Source organism: Elaeis guineensis, chromosome 9 (genome assembly GCF_000442705.2).
Source record: "Elaeis guineensis isolate ETL-2024a chromosome 9, EG11, whole genome shotgun sequence".
In the NCBI taxonomy this organism is placed as follows: Eukaryota; Viridiplantae; Streptophyta; class Magnoliopsida; order Arecales; family Arecaceae; genus Elaeis; species Elaeis guineensis.
The window spans coordinates 46,268,290-46,288,552 of NC_026001.2; the positions used below are offsets into that span (position 1 = coordinate 46,268,290).

Genomic DNA, 20,263 nt, shown 5'->3' on the forward strand with positions numbered 1-20,263 from the left:
AACCATACAAGGTGCCAGTCCGAATATAAATCCTTCAAGACCTAAGGACATTTATGGTGAGCTTCTTGACAATAACAAAAAGGATCTATAAAGATGGATTTCATCTTATAAGAATTAGTCGAAGACCTGCACATTGCACAGGATCGGATATATGAAAATAATTTTTCTTCTAGATCTGATCAGATTGAAAAAAAATATATCTAAATAATAAAATAATATTCATTCAAATTCTTAAGGTCACTTCATATTCTCAACTACCTATATAAATAGGCTTTAATTGTAAGAATATAATAATACCATACATTAATAACATAATTTAATGTGAAGAGATGTTCTTTCCAGATGGCACAACAAAACTCATTTGAGAAGCTGAGTTGATAACACTCCAATACTCCTTCATAAAGTATTATTTTATATATATATATATATATATATGATAAATGACCTACATACGGACTGATAATGATATATGATGGTTGGATCGGTCCTATCATACGAAACATCATCAACTTCTTGATATATGATTAATTGATGCTTCAAATAAGATGCACGATGCCATGTACATCCTCGAACTGATGGAAGAGGTGATTAATGTGATAGGAGAATAGAATGTGTCATGCAGATCATCACAAATAATGGGCCATAGTATAAGACCATCGAGGAGTTGTTGATGGGGAAGGGACCGCATATTTCTAAACCTTATGTACTGCACATTGCATCGATCTCATGTTGATAGATATTGGGGAGCTTCGTAAGGTGCAGCAGGCAGTGAACTCAGCCTAGACTTTTGTAAATTCTTCTACAATCATACATGGATCCTGTCACTAATGTGAAATATGCTAGGAAAGAGATCTTGAAACTAGATGTCATATAGTTTACTACAAACTATATAACACTTGATAGCCTTCTGGACAAAAAAGCAGTCTTGTATCAGATGTTTATCAGTGCTGAATGATAGAAGAGCAGATATGCAAGGACCGGCACTGAGAGAAGTCATGTGGAGAACTTGGTGAGAAGTCAGTAATTCCGGCAACGGGCCAATAAGATAATGAAGGTTATCAAATCATGATACGAGGTGCTTCAGACCATGGACAGCAAAAGATACCCCTAGATGGACTTTTTGTATTACATAATGGAGAGGATAAAGAAATAGATCAATGAGATAGATTTGAAACATGCCCAAGAAAATATCAGTATCATCGAGCGATAATGGGATTACTAAAAGGGATGGTAAAGACTTGCATCTAGCAGGTAAGTACAAAATCAAGAATCCTCTAAAATTTTTTCTGCTTTTGTACTTGCATAAGTTTACTTAATCATTTGTGGAATTCATTTGCAACTATCTAAATCTGAGTTTCCAACACACCATACTTGGGATGGATATAAATAACGAGCTTCTGAGTCCTCTCTGTGACATGATATATAAGATGGTGTCCGATCCAAAAATAGTAGCTATTGTCTGCAAGAGATATGTTAGGTTAACTGAGGTGTGAGCATTTAATTGAATCCAATCTTCAATCAATAACATATTTGTTAACTTAACAAATATATTTTCCATAGACAAAACAATTTAGAAAAGGGATAGATAGCTTTAGACTCTCATCAATTATCACAAGCAAAAAATGGATAAATCTATGTAAATTAGATATCAATAAGGAAAAGACTTTGCTGACATTACATGTCTACTAATTTCATGCAATCTGATACACAATTTTGCTTAATGTTTTTGGTGGATTCATTTTGGATAGTCCATAAATAATTTGAAAGATGTAACTATCCGTATTTTTTCCTAGACGATCTCCTCTAGTGGCTATAAGTACAATTAGTCAATTTTCGTCCTCATCCACAGCAAGCAAAGAAACCGTCTACCATAGAAGCGCCTCAATGATCTTGTATATGTCCACTACAATATAAGGTTAAGGCTAAATGTATCCAAAAAGAAGTACAGTTGAAGTACACGGATTCGATGATAAATGATTATGCTCTTGATAATGATCTGATGATCGGATGGATTGCAAGCCAGCAGTAGGAGCTGAAGCTTAATGAGCCGATATCCCCTCCACGATCAGCCAGTTTAGTAGCTAGAGAGATTAGGATGGATCCAAGATAATGGATAGATAGAAATATTTCATGTAAAGTTCCAACTGATCAACCATGACCTGAGGAGCCATAGAGAAGTCATTTATCACGTAACTCCATGTCTGAGACATCCTCCTAGAGATTTGAGCGAGAAATATTGATACAAAGCTAGTCATCTCAATCAGAAAGAAGACATCCATCCTCTCAGGCACAGTAAAGTCAGTAATAGAAGAATATAAGGGAAGGCCAAGCAACTGCTCAGTGAAAAAACAAAGAAAAAGAAAAGACAATTACAACCCCGATAAAAAAAGTGGAGTCAGCTCACTCATATTCAGAGATCAGAGGGAGTGATGATAATTCTGATGATCATGGATCTGATGGCCAGAGAGGGAGTGGAGGACAAGAGACCATAATTCATGAGATACCATAAGGTGGTCTTTGATTCACCGATGAATCCCAGCATACACATGCCACATAGGATAAAGACCAAGATGCACAAGCTGATAAAGCCCACGAAAATATAATTTCATATATACGACAGGTTCCTAGAGGTCATTCAGCACACGATGCAGCTGCAAATGACCTTATACATGGAGTAGGATTTATGGATGTATCAAGTTCATTCTCATATTATGGATCCTATTACCCGCAAGCAGCTTATGATCCATATGCATAAGGATATGCTGCATTCGAGGCATCTTCTAATGGCTACTATATGTAGTCCTAAGCATCTTATGGGTCAAATTTTGTTGGTATATTTGGATGGACCCCTCCATAACCGTACCATCAATCTGAGGATACCTCTTAGAGCCAGAGCTTAAATGAGAGATCTGAGATATTCTACAATCCAGAGCAGATGCTTTATGGAATGAGCATTCAGGACTATAATGCCGCTTGATTAAAGGGATAGGTTGATGTTCCTCCTGATTATACAAACGATCCAGATATCTACAAACATCATCGACACTTGATAAGAAACTAGATCATTAGAGATCTTGAGGTTAGTACACTGTACTTTATAGAATGTACTTTAAATGCATTTAATGCATTGTTTTAAATTTCTATTACTTTATTTCAGAGTGATAGAAATATTATATAACATCAATAAACATTAATTTGGATCAAAAATTATTCAAAAATAAAAAAATTGATCGAATTGAAAAGAAACTGAAAAAATGAAAAAAAAAACATGTCGATATAGAACCAGTATCGTAGCAAATCGGTCAGGAATCAGTATGGGTCCTAGTATTGATTCCAAAAATCTTGGATGCAGAAAAATGCTACAATACTCATGGAGTCTTGGTCTGTTATGCCAGGCCTAGACTTTAAAAACAATGCCAACATCTATAAAGGACATCAACATTCCATAAGATGAGATGTCCATAAGGTTGCGTTTGGTAGCAGACAATCTATCTAGATTGCCAGCAATTTAAACTGGGCCCATCGGATAACTATGTTTGGTATTTATTTTTAATGGCAATCTATGTTGTATTGGTAATCTAGATTACCTCTCATGAGGCAATCCAGATTGTCTGAGCAATGGGTGGCTATCCAGATTACCAGAGATATGGTAATCAGATAATAAATATTTTGGACAAAATTGCCCCTGCCCTCTTCTCCGTGCGTTGCTGCTTCTCTTCTCCTCTCACACTGCTTACCCTCCTCCCACGTCGCCAGTGAGCTGCCCCCTCTCCTCCGCCACCGTCCTCTCCGCGCCTCCTCCCCCCGGCCCCACCACCATCCTCTCAGCCCCCCTCCTCTCCACCGCTGTCTTCTCAGCCCCCCACCTCCACTCCGCCACCATCTTCTCAAGCCCCACCCCCCTCCTCTCCGCCACTGTCTTCTCAAGCCCCTCCCCCCTTGGCAACGGCGAGAGATGCGGCGAAGGTGCTGAGGGCGGAGCCGAGGGGGATGGTGGTGGTGAGGAAGGGCGTCGGGAGGAGGCGAAGCGGGACAGCGGCGATAGCGGCAGGGACGAGGCTGGTGAGGCCGGGGCGATGCCGAGGGGGATGGTGGTAGTGAGGAAGGACGTCGGAAGGAGGCGGAGCGGGCAACGGCGATGGCGACGGGGACAAGGCTTGTGAGGCCAGGGGGCGGTGCCGAGGGGAATGGTGGTGGTGAGGAAGGGCGTCAGGAGGAGGCGGAGTGGGGCGGCGGCGAAGGTGCAATGGCCGGGGGACGGTGCCGGAGGTGCAACAACCGGGGTCGGTGCCGATGACGTGCGGGGCGGGGGGGAGAGGGGTTGGGGTGTGGTGTGCGAGGGAAGAAGGAATGAAAAAATAAATTTAAAAAATAATAATAATAATAACATAATAATATTATTATTATTATTAAAAAATAATAATTTTTTCATATAATAATTTTTATCATTAAAAAATTAAATAAATAATTTAAAATGCTAAAGTAATAATTTAATTTAAGGATATTTTGAGAATTTGATGTTACATTACCAGTAATCTGATTGTCATACCAAACATGTCAATCAAGATTCCCAGTAATTTTACTGCAACATAATCTATGTATACCAAACACAATAAGCAACATTACTGGCAATCTATCCAGATTGCAGGTAATCCAGATTACCAGGTAATCCAAATTACCACTGCTTGGCAATACACCAAACGCAACCTAAGTATTTTGTACTTTAAATACATTAAAGTATTTCATTTGTTGTACTGTATGTATATTTAATTATAAATATATACCAGTATGCCAAAGCATCCCATGTGTCGATACAGATCAACGGCCAAGTGGTACAGTTCCCAATACTAGTTTAACTGAACATTGATCACAGGCTTTCTTATGTGAAATAAAATTTCAAATAGACAAATATGTCCAGCTGCTTTCATTGTGCAGTGGATACAAAGTTTTACCACAATAAGCAAGATAAGTTGTAATCATATCTCATGTAACTCACAAATTTTACACCATGTTAGAGATGCAGTATAAGGAAAATTGTAGGAATGGCTTTAGGTTTTATCCAAAAATTCAAAACTAAAAATGAATTTTCAGTTTCAGCCAAAACGGATTCTGAACCAGGGTTGGTTTCAGATTGTGGTTGAGAGTAACTTGTAGGGGCAGGCATATCACTCATATACGTAAAATGTGCTAATTGTTAGTCACTTCTTCGTTCTTTGAATTCTAGAAAATATTTTCTCAAGCACTAACTTGTATTCATGAGCTTTTGAGGAGATTTGGCAGCATTTTCATGTTTGGTTTTGAAGAAATTTAAAGGAGAGAGAGAGAGATTTTCTGACATAGGTTTGGCTTTCCTAAAGCATAAATCTCATAAATATATAAAGCATCAGTCATCAAACTATAAAATTGATAAATTACAATCTGAAATAACACAAAATATGATATTAATTTTTTAAAAGGCATTGTTTCTGTTGGTTCAGCATATGATATTAATCTTTTAAAAGGCATTGTTTCTGTTGATTCAGCATTAAACACCACACAAAGGTCCTAAAAGTTACATTTTGCTCTGAACTTGCCTAATGTATTTTCTTAACTTTTTTTTTCCTTGGAATCTCCAATATTTTTGGACTTTTTTATCATTCCTTGGTTGGAACTAGCAAAACTGGAATACATCTGGTTGAGTTGTAACCCTAACCTAAACTGAGATTTCGGACTTGGTTAGGGCCAACAATGGAAGCTATATACAACACTTTAAAATGCATATAATTCACATCCACTATATACAAGCATGAAACAATATACAAGTAACTAGCATCTAAACCAAACAAATACACACATATGTGCATGTGCAATGGAAGCAGACAACATGCATCTATATTCTTACAGATATTATGGGAGGAAAAAAGAAAAAAAAAAGTAATGCCAATGTTTCTAAATTATTGCTGATGGCAGTTCAGCTCTCCGCTCAGAGATAAGATTGCTTCAAAACAAATTCTGAAGTCTGAACCGTGCAATGAATTGCATGCAGCACTAACTAAAAAAATAATAAAGTTCTACTGTTATAAATGGTAATTAAGTAAATAATTTCCTATAAACTTTCCATTTAGAAGTTACGAGGAATTTATTCTTACCAGATCAGGTCTTGAATGAAAAAGGAACTCCAAAACTTTTGTTCCAATAGCCCCATTAGGAGGAAGCTCAAATGCAGTAAAAGCAAGGGTAGACAACACGACCTTCAAGGTATGGAAAAGGCAAAACACAATTTATAGTCATGTTTAAGAAACTAGCAAAACCACACAAAGTAATCAGCCACCCAGACTAAAATTATGCATCTCCAAAGAATAACATAGAAGGACCAGCATCAGCAGCATGCTCTAACGTGCATAGAATGACCGAGCACATTCCAAATTCAAATGCAGAAAACTGGCAACTTAATTCTCATGAATGGGATAGAACCGGAAGCTGTAACTTTCTAGTTGACTGCATGCAAATGGCAAAGATTCCATCCTCCTCAATATGTAGAATTGTAAGATTGTTCTCATTTTTTCTTGAGTAGCTGGTAGTGGTCCAAAGTAAGGTTTTTTAAATGCCAATACCAAACCCTATACTGGTTTTCCGTCAGAATGGTATAGCATCAATGCAGTATCGGTATCTAAAGTACATACCGAAATTGACATCTTTCAAAAAAATTGAAAGACCATTGGTTCCAAACAATATTCTCAATAAAGTACCACCAGTACGGCACTGATACAGACCGTAAAAAACCAATATGGCTAATACGTATTGATACAGCTTTTCTAACATCCTGGCACCCATACCGCTGTCAGTTCATGCCAAAAATGGTACGGTACCAGTCATACCATCCCATTCGGCAATTTTTGAAACCATGGTCCAAAGTCCAAACTGTATTGATATCCCAAGACATTGAAGTTCTCAAGATGACCAGATGTATGCTACTGTTGAAAAGATAAAGTTAAAGGAACTAGGAAGTCTTTCTGGAGGTGGACTTTATCCTGTAAACATGTGAAATCGGACAACTCATTATGCATCTCCAAAGAATAACATAGAAGGACCAGCATCAGCAGCATGCTCTAACGTGCATAGAATGACCGAGCACATTCCAAATTCAAATGCAGAAAACTGGCAACTTAATTCTCATGACTAGGATAGAACCAGAAGCTGTAACTTTCTAGTTGACTGCATGCAAATGGCAAAGATTTCATCCTCCTCAAGATGTAGAATTGTAAGATTGTTCTCATTTTTTCTTGAGTAGCTGGTAGTGGTCCAAAGTAAGGTTTTAAATGCCAATACCAAACCCTATACTGGTTTTCCGTCAGAATGGTATAGCATCAATGCAGTATCGGTATCTAAAGTACATACCGAAATTGACATCTTTCAAAAAAATTGAAAGACCATTGGTTCCAAACAATATTCTCAATAAAGTACCACCAGTACGGCACTGATACAGACCGTAAAAAACCAATACGGCTAATACGTATTGGTACAGCTTTTCTGACATCCTGGCACCCATACGGCTGTCAGTTCATGCCAAAAATGGTATGGTACCAGTCATACCATCCCATTCGACAATTTTTGAAACCATGGTCCAAAGTCCAAACTGTATTGATATCCCAAGACATTGAAGTTTTCAAGATGACCAGATGTATGCTACTGTTGAAAAGATAAAGTTAAAGGAACTAGGAAGTCTTTCTGGAGGTGGACTTTATCCTGCAAACATGTGAAATCGGACAACTCCGAAAATCAGGCTCGGTAGAATAGGCTAAAGGTTTCTAAGAGTTCAAGATTAATATATTTGAATAGAATAGCCAAGACCATTACAGGTCCTCTAACTACCAAGCACAACATTGGGTAAGTTAAAGCTGGGGCTAGATTATCATATGGAATTGAGAAAGCTTCTAGAGCCTTGGGAGAAACCACTCTCCGTTGATCCAATTTGGGTTAAGCAACTGCTCCTAATAACCAAAAAGGTAGAATGAATATTAACAATTTAATATAATTTGAATTGGATTAAAAGTTAAATCTTTGCAACAAGAAAGGCTCCTCATGTTGTCAATCCAGGCAAAAAGAGCAAATACATCATTTGATTGAATGTGCAGAAGAAAAATTTTTGGATAACAAATCATCTTTTTGGCTGCGGTCTTGCTGCTCAAGTTCTCATACAAAGTGAATACAGTAATACACTAAGGTAAAGTTCCACGAAAAAGAGCTTACACCTCATTGTAGCAGTAAAATTGCAGGCTACGTCATCAAGAAGCTCAGTAGCTCACAGCTCAAAATGGTGAGCATTTGATCTCAATTGAAAACATGCTGAGCACAAAAAGGTATGAGCCCTATATATCTAGCATGGGGACCCATGCAGGCATTCATTTAGTCCCCACATTGGTTATGTTGAGGAGCTATTAGGCATTTAAGTAGGGCCAAGAACCCCAACTTACAACTTCTCGCTAGACTTTTTCAGTGAGGTTTTGGTAGTTACATATAGTGAACTCGCACAGCATGCACATAGGCCGCACAGGTGCAAACCTTTTTCTCCAGCCCACCATTGCAATGTCTTGCACCTCTTTCACCAAGTTTTGAGCCTATCTGGTGTTGTTACGACAGAGTATTAGGGCAACAACTAATCCTTATCTATCATTTTCAAGAATATGTGATTTTCACATGTGATTTCCAAGATATTATGAAAAAATGGATGGAAAGGCCATATCCATGGCCTTTCAAGGATGTGCTAGCACGTGCCATGTGCCGCTGCATGTGCCACACCAGCCAGTGACCAGGACCTCACAAATTTTTGTTATTGCCTATACACCATCAAAGATTCAAATCTCAAGGAGCAGTGTTGCATCGATCGCCCACTGATACAATAGATGGTGACATATTATGTCTTGACATGCCTCAGTACAAATGAGCAGAAAATATAAAAAAGGTGCACTTAGCAGTATGGCATCGGTACAGGATCAATATACTTGGGAAAGGTGTACTATGATATGGGTGCTATGGCACATTACGAGCCCAATTGACCTAATACCAATGCATACCAGGACTCAGATAAAAATGTGACAATGGATAATGATAGCATAAATAAATTTTCAGATGAAGACAGCAATCTATTTGCATCTTGATAATGAGTATATCCACCTTGTTCCAATTCTTACACATTTTAAAAAAAAAAAATCACTAAAGAAATGCATAAAAAAGTCCATTCTCATGTATGCATAAACAATTGCCTATACACAATAGCACTTAGAATATTAAAATAAGCTAAACTATGAATGACATAATTAGAAACCCAATAATCACTAGTTGCAACAACAGAAGTAGAGATCAATGGTTGATATCAGACCTGGGTCAACCCCATGCCAAAGGCAAATTTTGCAAGAGCTCCTAGGCGTGCCAATGAGAGTTCCAATCCCATCTCAAACAACTGCAAAGAATCATATATTTGGTATAACTTGTCAGTTAAATACTACAAAGTAGAAATATTAAACAAAACAAAAAAAAAATGAATAATCAATAACAATCACCATGCAATATGAAACTAAAACTAAAGCAACTTGAAGAATGCCATTCAAATAAATGATTCATATATTTAGCATCATTCAAAATGTCAAATTGCTCAACATATCTCATTGAGAGGGCCCACTATAAGTCAAAATGCATTGCTAAATTGTACCAAGAGTACTAACACATTTCAAATGTTCATCCTTGGTTGTATAGAGATGGTGTAGTATACACACAAACTGCATGCCTATAACATTGATATTACAAAGGAGGATTTATAGCCTAATGTAATTATATACATTGAAGTAGGTGAATCAAAAGTTTTCTCACATTTTCAATTCATTCCAACAATTAGTCCTACAGTTCTGTGATATCTTTGCATGATATAGCTTCTCCAGGCCTTCTTGATGTGGAAACAACACAAGATAAGAATATGTCAAGAGATGTTTTCATTGGGTGATAGAAGAATTACATTATACATTCGAGAGTGATAAGAGGAAGCGTAAGTGATCAATATATTACCTATAGAAAGTGTTTCTGGTCGATTTTGTAGAGCCATCTGTATATGTACTATATATAGCACTTGTTTGGTTATTGAGAGCATGGTTTTAAGTATGGTCTCGTATGGTACTATTTATGCACTGGCTAATTCGAGGTGTATCATAATGACTTGGAATGGTACTAATCTGGTATAGGGGCTTGGTACATCCTTGTAAAAACACATGGAAAATTCATAAAAAAATTCAATATTTGCTTATTGAAGTCTTCGCCTGCGAATCTGCTAGCTCCTATGAGGCTTGGAATGGGTTAGCTAGTCATAGTACTTGCTAGTTGCAACCTGTGCTTCATCAGTACTCACCCAGCCCATGCTGGTATGGGGTCTGGGTACCGAAACTCAAAATATTGGTTAAGACTACAGAAAAGCTTAAAGTGAATTGAAAGGATTGTCAAAAATAAAAATTTGAAAGTTAGAATAAAACAATGGCAATGTTGCTAAGTATAAAATTCAAAGGCAACATGCTAAAACAAACTAAATGACAATGGTTGCTGAAAAGTCTTATGCCACTTTGGTTCTCAGAAACAAAGGATGAACAGATAGAATATGGCTCCATAGTTATGATAAATTGAAGTATAAGAATTGAATATGTATCTCTAAAGCATTGTGACCATCAACTCTGGCTAAAACTTTTTTTTTTTTTTGAAAGAAATATAAGGCTACCTATATTGCAAGGATCAGAATATCTCTTAATGAAGATGATGTGAATTTAACATGAGAGTGAAGGATTAATAATGTTAAGACAATGTGCTGCAAAGTCTAAAAGGGTAAAGGTTATATTGTATGACTGATAATAATAGCTTAAGATTAGCATGACTAGGGAAAATTGAGAACAGGAATGATTATAGTTAGTTTAACTATATGCAATGTAAGCTAGACAAAACCCAAGTGAAGTGAGGATGCAACATCAGGTTGACTGGTCAGAAAAAAATGAGAACGACAAATAAGAGTTGAAGTGGCAACTAAAAGGGAAATTGGATACATGATTTAAGACCTTTGGTTTTGGATAGATTAGTTATAAAGCAAGCTCTGTTAAGCCAAAAATGTATGGGGTAAGGCTTGTTGCCCATGCTTGTTTATTAAACCAAAGAGGTCATATAGCAAACTTAAGGTTTGGCAAGAAATTTTATATATTCTATTGCAAGTCTGCAATGGTGATGAAAGACATGACATCCACCTCCCTGCACTCATGCTCTGTCATCACTATTATGTGATTTTTTATCTCAATCTTTAATCCTGTTTTTTTCAAAATGATCAATGGTTGTGTTGTAAGTTCAGTCCAAATCCATCAAAAATCAGAATCAGATATAGATGAACATGGTAGACACACTATTATTATCACACAGAATATAACTCAAAACAAAGGCATGTGTCATCAACATGTCGCATAATCAAGGTAACTAAAAGCCCTAACGCCTCACATTTGCCCTATAAGAAAAACAAAAAATTTCAGAATTTGATCTTATCATTTATTCTCTGCCCAGACCATATGTCAATCTTGGAATAGTTTACGGTAAAATGTTCCCGAAGCTTAAAACACCAAACCATGACCAAGAAGTCATAAGCATGTTATAATTTAGGTTCTACTATGTCTAGTATAGGATGAGAATGTGACTGCCCCAGCCTCTAATTCCATAAACAAGATTTTAATAACTCTCCACTTTACTTTTATAAGTTTTGGGATACACAATTTATATGGGATTGACAATTCCACAGCATGGGTACAGTTGCTTAAAAGGAGAGACGTTATTCTATGAAGAGAACCCTGATTAGATTGAAAGCTGTGCTCAACATTTTGGTCATGGTTACTGTCATGTGATGCAAAGGTGACCATATCCATGACTTACTCATCTATTTTGGATCTGGAAAAGAAAACAGATTTTTCAAAAAAGTGCAACGACCCACAAAGGAATGAAGATAAAAGAAAGCTTACCAGGAAAAGAATTCCCCATTCTGATAGAAGTTTAACATCTGTGAGATTCCTAATAAGGCCAAACTGGTTAAGTACAACCCCAGCACAGAAAAAACCAAGTATCTGCATGCAAACAAGCAAAAACATTCATCCATGAGTGATACAAAACTAGGTCCAACATCCTACTCCAAAATGAAGTACATGTGACTTTTATAATATGTGAATAAGAACTAAAGAGACTAAGTTTAATAAACTCAAATTCAATCAATTCACAAAAGCTATTTTAGCCCACGAATTCCCAGAGATAAGCAAAGCTTGCCAACTACAATCATATTTTAGAGTGTCAGATAGATCACTAGGAGCCTATTTTAAAGAGACATATCTTACCCTGTAGAGAGAGAGAGAGAGAGGAGGAATAACTAGTTTGAATATGTCATGTTAAAGAAAACTACTAAAAAAACAGAACTAATAAACCATAAACAGCTACTGGAGGCTGGCTTTGGGAATCACTGTTCCCCATCTATTCTTAATGAGGGCTGCATCATGTATCAACACCACAAGTGATGGCCCAATGTGTGAAAAAATGAAGGTTTACAGTTAGGCTGATAGCTACAGTAAAACCAACGGTATGTGTTTGTGCATGCATATGTGATCGAAGGAATAACACTAAAAACATCAGTATCATATGTGAATCAGTCTCAGTCAGTTTATACAATGTTTTTTTTATCATTTCATGCAGTCTTTTGTAAAGTGATGCATAAAGGAAACCAGAAAGTCAAGAAATCATAAAAAGCAATCAGGGAATACATCATAGTGGTGACAAGATTCAATGTGTTCATATATTGTCTAACAACTATCTCACCTAATCCAAGAGGGTTAACACTTAACAGTATATATTTGATATGTTAGTTAAGTGCATATTTGTCAAGCAGCCTGATGATGACGAAGGGTGATAAATCATATACATCAGATAACTACTAAGACCATAAACAGAACCCCAGATTATGATTCAAAAAAGTCATACATTAAAAATGAGAAATCAGATTTTTTTTTTTTTTTTTTTTTGCTTACTTCCCATTCCATATCATGCTTTGGGAAGAGGTTTTGGATGGATGGCTTCAATCCCACAGCCTTTAAAGCAAGGTCTAAAGACTCGGTCTGGGTGCTGGTATTAGTTGAGGACCAGCCTGGTGTGGTACCGCGATGTCCAAATATCGACACATGATATGTTGTGGCATCCCAGTACTACCTAAGATCCATTTTTTCCTTTTTTTTTTTTTCCTTGTTTTATGGTTCTTTAGACAAGTTAAGCTTTGTTTGGATCAAGGTCTGCAACCTCGATATCAGATACCATACTCATACCTTACCAGTTCGATCTGATATGGTATGGTCCGTACAGCACAGTCGTACCCCATAGCAAAACAGCCCTCTAACCATTTTTCTCATTTTTTATCTCGATACAGGTTTGTATGCCTCAGTATAGATCAGTACACACCTTGATACACTTTGGTATGGGGCCTACACTGACACAAGCTTGAGTTTCATACCGACTCCCACCGATATGGTGTGATACACCCCATACCGGACAATATGGGGTGGTATGGCAGACCAAAGTTTAGATCATTATTAAGGTAAAGTGAGTTTTTAAGGTCCATGACTAGGTTTACAGTGCTGGTGATGGAACCAGCACCAATTTTGTTATCTTTTTTAGAGATGCTTCTTTAATGGTGCCTAAATTCTAACTACGCTCCTCCATGAAATCATATTCATAACTTTAGCATAATGCTCATTCTTCTTTCCTCCTCGCCCTTCCTCTTTCCTGCTCTCCTCATTTAAACACAAACATCAAAAACAAAAAAAGAAAAAAAGGAAGAAAAAAAGAAAGACCAGCTATTGTTAGTTATGTCCTTCTTAGCACCAATTGATACCAACCAAGTTAACCCCCTTCTAAGAGGATTGGGTTCCCAAGTATGCCCAAGGATCTGATCAGTCATCAGCCTGATTGTGATGGCATCGATGCTTTAAAGTTCCAAATGTCGCAAGTGCTAGCCAATGAGTTGTGAGATTAAACTATAAAATCTTTGAATCTTATCAACGCAAGAGTATCTAAAAGGAAGTGCTTTTATAACTTTAAATTAGTATATTTAGTCTCCATGTTCCCAAAATCTCATAAGCTCATCCAACTGCATACAAAAAGGTACATCATCTAGTATATTTCTACCTCTTAAACCAATGTGAAGCTCTTCAACAAAAGAAACTTGACAATTTGGATTTTATTTATATCTAGCTCCTTGAGAGTGGTTGTTTTCTAGGGTTTGTACAATTCTAGGCTTTTTCGGTTTTCATTCTATCCTTTCCTTTTTAAATTAGAGTATCTCATGGCTGTCTTTTGTGTTTGTTAACTAACTATTAGACCTGAAAAGCTTAAACTATCAGGGAAGGGGTCAACAATGTATGTTAGGCCTGGTGCCATCATGTGCCACCCAAACTATGCCTATGAGGGATAAATGAGTCAAGAACAACTCAAGATAACAACTAGGAACAAGTCAAAAAGAGAAGAAATGACTCAATCATGAATGGGTGATATTAAAAACAAACTGTCTGAATGATATTTGAACCATAACTTGCAGCTCTAATACCATGACTAGCCATATACCACAAAAGCTTAAGTTATCAAGGAAGCAGGTCAACAATGCATATCAGAGCTTAATAGTGCTAATAACCGATTACTAGAAAATGAAAAATATCACACTAGTTGTAGCCTAAATGGGAAATAATGATTGATAAAGCCAACCAAATAGTCGCAAGAAGGTTTGATACTTATTGTCATGGTTTAACTGGGAGTTACACTCATCTATATACAAGGATGGATCCATTAAAGTACATCTAAATATGGCATTCCATTTGCAGAATTTATTAACAACAAAATCAAACTTAAATGCAAAACCCTGTCACAATGGTTCTAGTTCATGAATAATCTTCAAAAGAAGGAATATTATGCAGATACAAAAATTTTCTAAATATAATAAAAGTACATGCTATTTTTAATGGATCATCAAATAAACAATACTGATTCACAAAATAACTTAAAAACATGTCAAATTTGGCCATGATTAGAGAAAATTATTATTAATTAAAAGACAACGTTTCAAGATAAAACAAAGATAAAATTAAAAATAATGTACGACAAATAAGTAGCAGTAAAGACTCACAGGGCTGGCTTTAATGATTTTGAATGCAGGAACAACCAGAACAGTCACAGCCAAGAACGTAAGAGTATCAAATCCTAAATCATTTATTACTTCAATAGCACTGGCAACATCAAGCTCAGCATGTGCCTGAGATCTTCGCCCGCAAGTTTTTCTGTGGTTGTAAACATAAGAACCCCTCCAACCAAAAATTGTGGAACCAGACTGCATGTAGTGCCCCTCTGAATTTCTTCTTGATACAAATACCAGATGGCGGTATCTATGTGATACAGCAGATGGAATAGCGACATGCTGTTTATGGTAAGAAAATATGTTACAGAAATGCTTAGTATGACTTGAGAATGCATGATGACAAGCCTTTTTAAGATTTCTGGGATATCTAAGCACACCTCCCTGCAAATAACAAAATGCAATAGATAAGTAATATTGAAACATAGGTATCATCCCAACTGTGAATGGTGGCTTACTTTTGCTAGTAAATAAGCATTTTTTAAAAACAGATCCATTGCAAAAGGATGCATATATAATATTGCAGAACAATATTACCAAGAGTAATCTAGTAAGCCTTTGAGATGATCGGAACAGGGAGAAAATAACAAGCAGCACGGCAAAGACATGAAGCAAATGCCAATGACAAGATTCATGGTGAATTGGATAGAACCAATAATTAAGAAGATCTATACTTCTATAGTAAATAGAGCTACAACCCCTGTTTATCTAGTCTCCATCATGGCCCAGGAGTGGAACCAACTGCCAATTTTTTTTTTCTTGAGGCCAGATAGTTATGCAATTCACCAGTAACTGATTGTGGCCCCACTAATCATGGGATTCAGAATAAAATATCAGGCCTATTTCTAAAAATAATGTTTAAGTTTTAGAATTTAAGAATAAAATTATGGTACACCAAATACATTGAAAGGAAAATCTGCTGCAGAGAAAATCTAATGCAATATGGCAAACAACAGAGAATGCCCATATGCTCTAAATCAGTTTCCCTTAAACTGCAATTTTTCTCCTTGTTCACATGACTAAGAGTTTAAAAATAGATTTTGCTGATGATGGTTCTCTCCTCAGATTAAATTTTGCCTTTTCCTTCTTGATAAACTTTAACTTTTTTGACAGGTCAAGTGATTTTTAAATAAAATTTGTATAAATATTGGTATTATGACTTATGTTAGTAGCAATTTTACCGAATCCAGCACATCAATTATATTCTTAAGTAGGCCACTTCAGTTATTTTACATTACATAGTCCTATTGACCGCATTATTGCGCGTCTGGCTATTTTGAAGAAATAGTTCCAAAAATGCAACACAAGCAGGTGTGCTCTAATTTTGATCAAACTTTGAAACATCCTAGCAAGGTTCTCAATGTACCACAAGTCGTACTGGCTGGTAACCAGTTTAGTATGGTACCGGTACACACCTTACCAAACAAAGGCATACCGGAAGTGGGGGGAGGGAGAGGGGAGAAAGGGAGAAGGAGAGGGAGGAAGAGGGAGAGGGAGAGGACGAAACCTCCAAATCTAGCAGCAAGGACCAAGAGAAAGGACTCACCTGGCTGGGACATCGTCATCGCTAGTGGACATGGACAGGGTGCCACTGACCGGCATCATCGGAGGACAAAGGCCAGAGAAGGAGGTGGGAGAGGGAGAGAGAGAGGGGAGGCATGGGCTTCGCTAGGGCTTTGAGGGCTTCAAGTCATCTAATGGCTCCAGATCTCACAATGAGGACCAAGAGAAAGAGAGGATTCACCTAGCTAGGACATCGCCATGATCGAGCTGGATGCTGTCAGATGGCATTGTCGAAGGATAGAGGCCGAAGAAAGGAGAGGAAGACAGAGGAGGCAAGAGCTTCAAGGGTGTCGAGAAAGTCAGAGAGGTTTTCAATATAGGAATTTATAGCATCTCAATTTGACCAGACGAATTATACTGGTAACTGACCTATCCCACTCGTTATGCGCCAAAACGGCTGATTTGGCATGGTTCGACGAACCTTGGTTCTCATAATGCAATGCAAGCACTTAAGCAGAATTTGCAAACTTAGCTGCATCAACTTGCTAAGTATGGGAACTTTGGTGGGACCAAGTTAGATAAAGAGGGATGGAGGGGATAAGGACTACAGCGAGGTTGACAGAGGAGGAGGTGTTGGAAGAGAAGGGGTGGGATTGAGGAGGGATGAGAACAGAAGAGAGGGCATTTTTTTGATGAATACGACATTCCAATAAGGGCAAAATTGTCCTTTATGATGCCATGTTAATTGCGTTGGATGATGGATAAGGTATGGGACCACAATGAACCGGTTAACTAACTTTGAAGACCATTTTGAAATTTTTAAAACTCGAGGGTAGCAAGTGAAACTAACCTTAAGTTGAGGGGGTTCTAGGTAATTTTCCCTTAAAAAAAAGATGCTATAATATTTAGGGGTCACTTTGTATTAAGGCCACAAATAAATTTGCAACACATTTGGATAAAAAGATCAGATCTGGGATGATCTTGGAGAACCATTTATTAGCAGCAAAAACAAAGACAATTAGAGAGCTAATAGAGAAGTTCAGATGGTCAGGTAGTGAAGGAAGAAAAACTGAGAGAAAAGAGAGTAATTCACAATACATGCACATGTACATATTTATATATGTATATTATATAAATAATATACAATTCATCACTTTTTTATGGTTTCATGTTAAATGGATAAACCATACTAGAACAATATTTCATGATCATAAAAGGACACCCAACTTACCTAAAATAAACCTACAGCTCTTACATAATTTGACTCAAAATATGATGCCCAATCAACCTAAGTATCTATAATCTTAACATAATCTACTTTGCCAGCAAAAATCAACCAAAAACTTTCAAAGATAGAAAATTTTTTATTTCAAAGATAGAAAAATTTATATTCCATGGAACCCTACTAGGAACGCACCAAAATCACCCAAAGCACAATTATAGTCATTTAACCTTTCTTAATCCAAAAACTCATTATCTTTTATAAATTAAGACTCAAAAATGCACTATAAATAGCATAAATACTGAGCATAGGAATTGCAAGAAAATACAAAACACCGAAACAATTTCTACTAATAATAAAGTAATAGAAAGTATAGTAGAAAATTAATAAATTAACTAAACCTAAAACTAATATAAATGTAAATGACATAAAATATTGAGGTTGATACTAAAATTCTTCAAAAGGTTCTCTGAAGCTGGTTGCATGCTTAGGAATGTCATGGAGATTTTCATGTTGGAGATTAAGTCATCAAAGAAGAAGGTACCATTTGACCTTGAATGTCAGAAGGTTGAGAACTAATTTAAGAATAAAGCCACCTCAATAAAATGAAATTATTAAACCAGATGTTAATGTGGAGACTCAGACATAATGCGCCCCCCAAGAAGTGGCACAGAAGAATTAATATGCAGTTTTTTTTGAGAAAGAGGATTATTATACAATTTGATATTATAAAATGCTCATACATAGTTTACAAATGCTACACAACTTAATGCTCTTCTTTACAATCCAACACCAACACAGAACATTATATGATATATCTGTCTTCTACAAATGATGTCTTGTCATAGCCAAATACCAACTCAGTTTGTCTCCATGCAAATCTCCAAAACTGGTTGTTGTACTCTGATTCTAGCAAATGCATAACATGTAAGCCATACCAGACAACATAATTAACAGATAATATTTATTTTGCTTTACACATGCCTAAAAAATTTTATTAAATAACCATTGCTATAATAAAATTCCAAGTAACCTAGAAATCCATCACTTTGGTGATATAGCACTTAGAAGAGCATCTCCCAATCCTTATTATGATTCTCATGCTTTTGTCATATATACATACACCTTACTTGATGGCACAGCATTATTTAGACAAGTTGTAGATTTAGCTTTTCTTCCGAAAATTAAAATATCACAGATAGGTCCCAGTTATCATAACATAGGATTATATATATTTTAAAGCATACACCAATTTTGCAGATATGAACCACATAACAACAAATAAGCTTCTATCTCCATTTATCTAGCAATTTTACTTGGCTAACCATTACATCTTGTAAAAGTTAAGAAATGAGATGCATTGTGAACTGTTGGAAATGGTACCCTGACAGGCCCATCATTTCTGCATAAGATACTTTTTGAAGCATATATAAGATGGTACCTTCCTTTTGCAAGCATATTAGGTGTATTTCTTATTAGCATGAGGTGTCTAGCATGGCATCAAATAACTAGGATTCATATTTCATAGAGATATCATAGGAAACTCAGTTGATTGCTATGGGCAATGTAGGAAGAACTAAAGGCTCTTCTTGCTATGTAAACTAGTCACAACTAGATGTGACTTTCGGTGACTCATTCATATAGCTACCAAATATAAATGTGGCCATAAGATGAAAACAAACTTTTCTTAGCTGCTAGATGTAGTGGTTCCACAACCACACTTTGGTGTGTAGTTACGAAATGATTGGCTGAACAAAAGCATGTTTAGTTTGAGCAATGATATCAAGATAGATTAAGTCCTCATTAAGTGATGATCTTGGCATGCGAATGACTGAGCAATCCTAATTCATGAGTATTCTCACAATATTTTACATGGTCGGACTAGAGATCAAGTCAGAAGGTAGTATTCAAGTGACACTCTGGTATATATTATTGTTATTGACTGCATGTGGATACCTGCTGTGGAACTCACTTTACAATGTCTGAGAAAAGGGTTAAGAAGGAACTAACAGTAAAGACCAGGGTTGGCCATTTCCTAAATGAGTTTATCAAATTTATTAATGATATACAACATGTTTGTGTTTTACAAATTGCTTTTATTCTCTAATGTCTAATTGAACCCTAGTGACATGATGCGCAACGGTTAATAAAGTATTAATACTTAATAGTAACATCATATGGAGGGATTTATCTCGCAACATTTTGGTTTTGGGAGCTTGTTGTAACATCTTTTTCTTTGATGCAAGGACCACAAGAGATGTAATGAGACTATTTAATTAGCCATTAATTAAATCATGTATCTTGTAGCCCTTGAATTAGAGTTCCAACTTCAGCCT

The 20,263-nt window shown here is 36.5% G+C and overlaps 1 protein-coding gene across 2 annotated transcripts in view; it reads right to left on the minus strand.

The window, feature by feature from the left end:
• LOC105035152 (K(+) efflux antiporter 3, chloroplastic) overlaps positions 1 to 20,263 on the minus strand; it is a 98,012-nt gene that overhangs the window by 76,467 nt on the left and 1,282 nt on the right. Inside the window, exons 2-5 of one of the 2 annotated variants that reach the window (XM_010910595.4) lie at positions 15,197 to 15,586; positions 12,006 to 12,107; positions 9,359 to 9,439; positions 6,129 to 6,230 (exon numbers count right to left, since the gene is read on the minus strand). In XM_010910595.4, coding sequence (XP_010908897.2) covers positions 6,129 to 6,230; positions 9,359 to 9,439; positions 12,006 to 12,107; positions 15,197 to 15,586 — 675 coding nt within the window. The remainder of the gene's footprint in view (positions 1 to 6,128; positions 6,231 to 9,358; positions 9,440 to 12,005; positions 12,108 to 15,196; positions 15,587 to 20,263) is intronic. The other variant, XM_073243071.1, reaches the window with a different exon arrangement.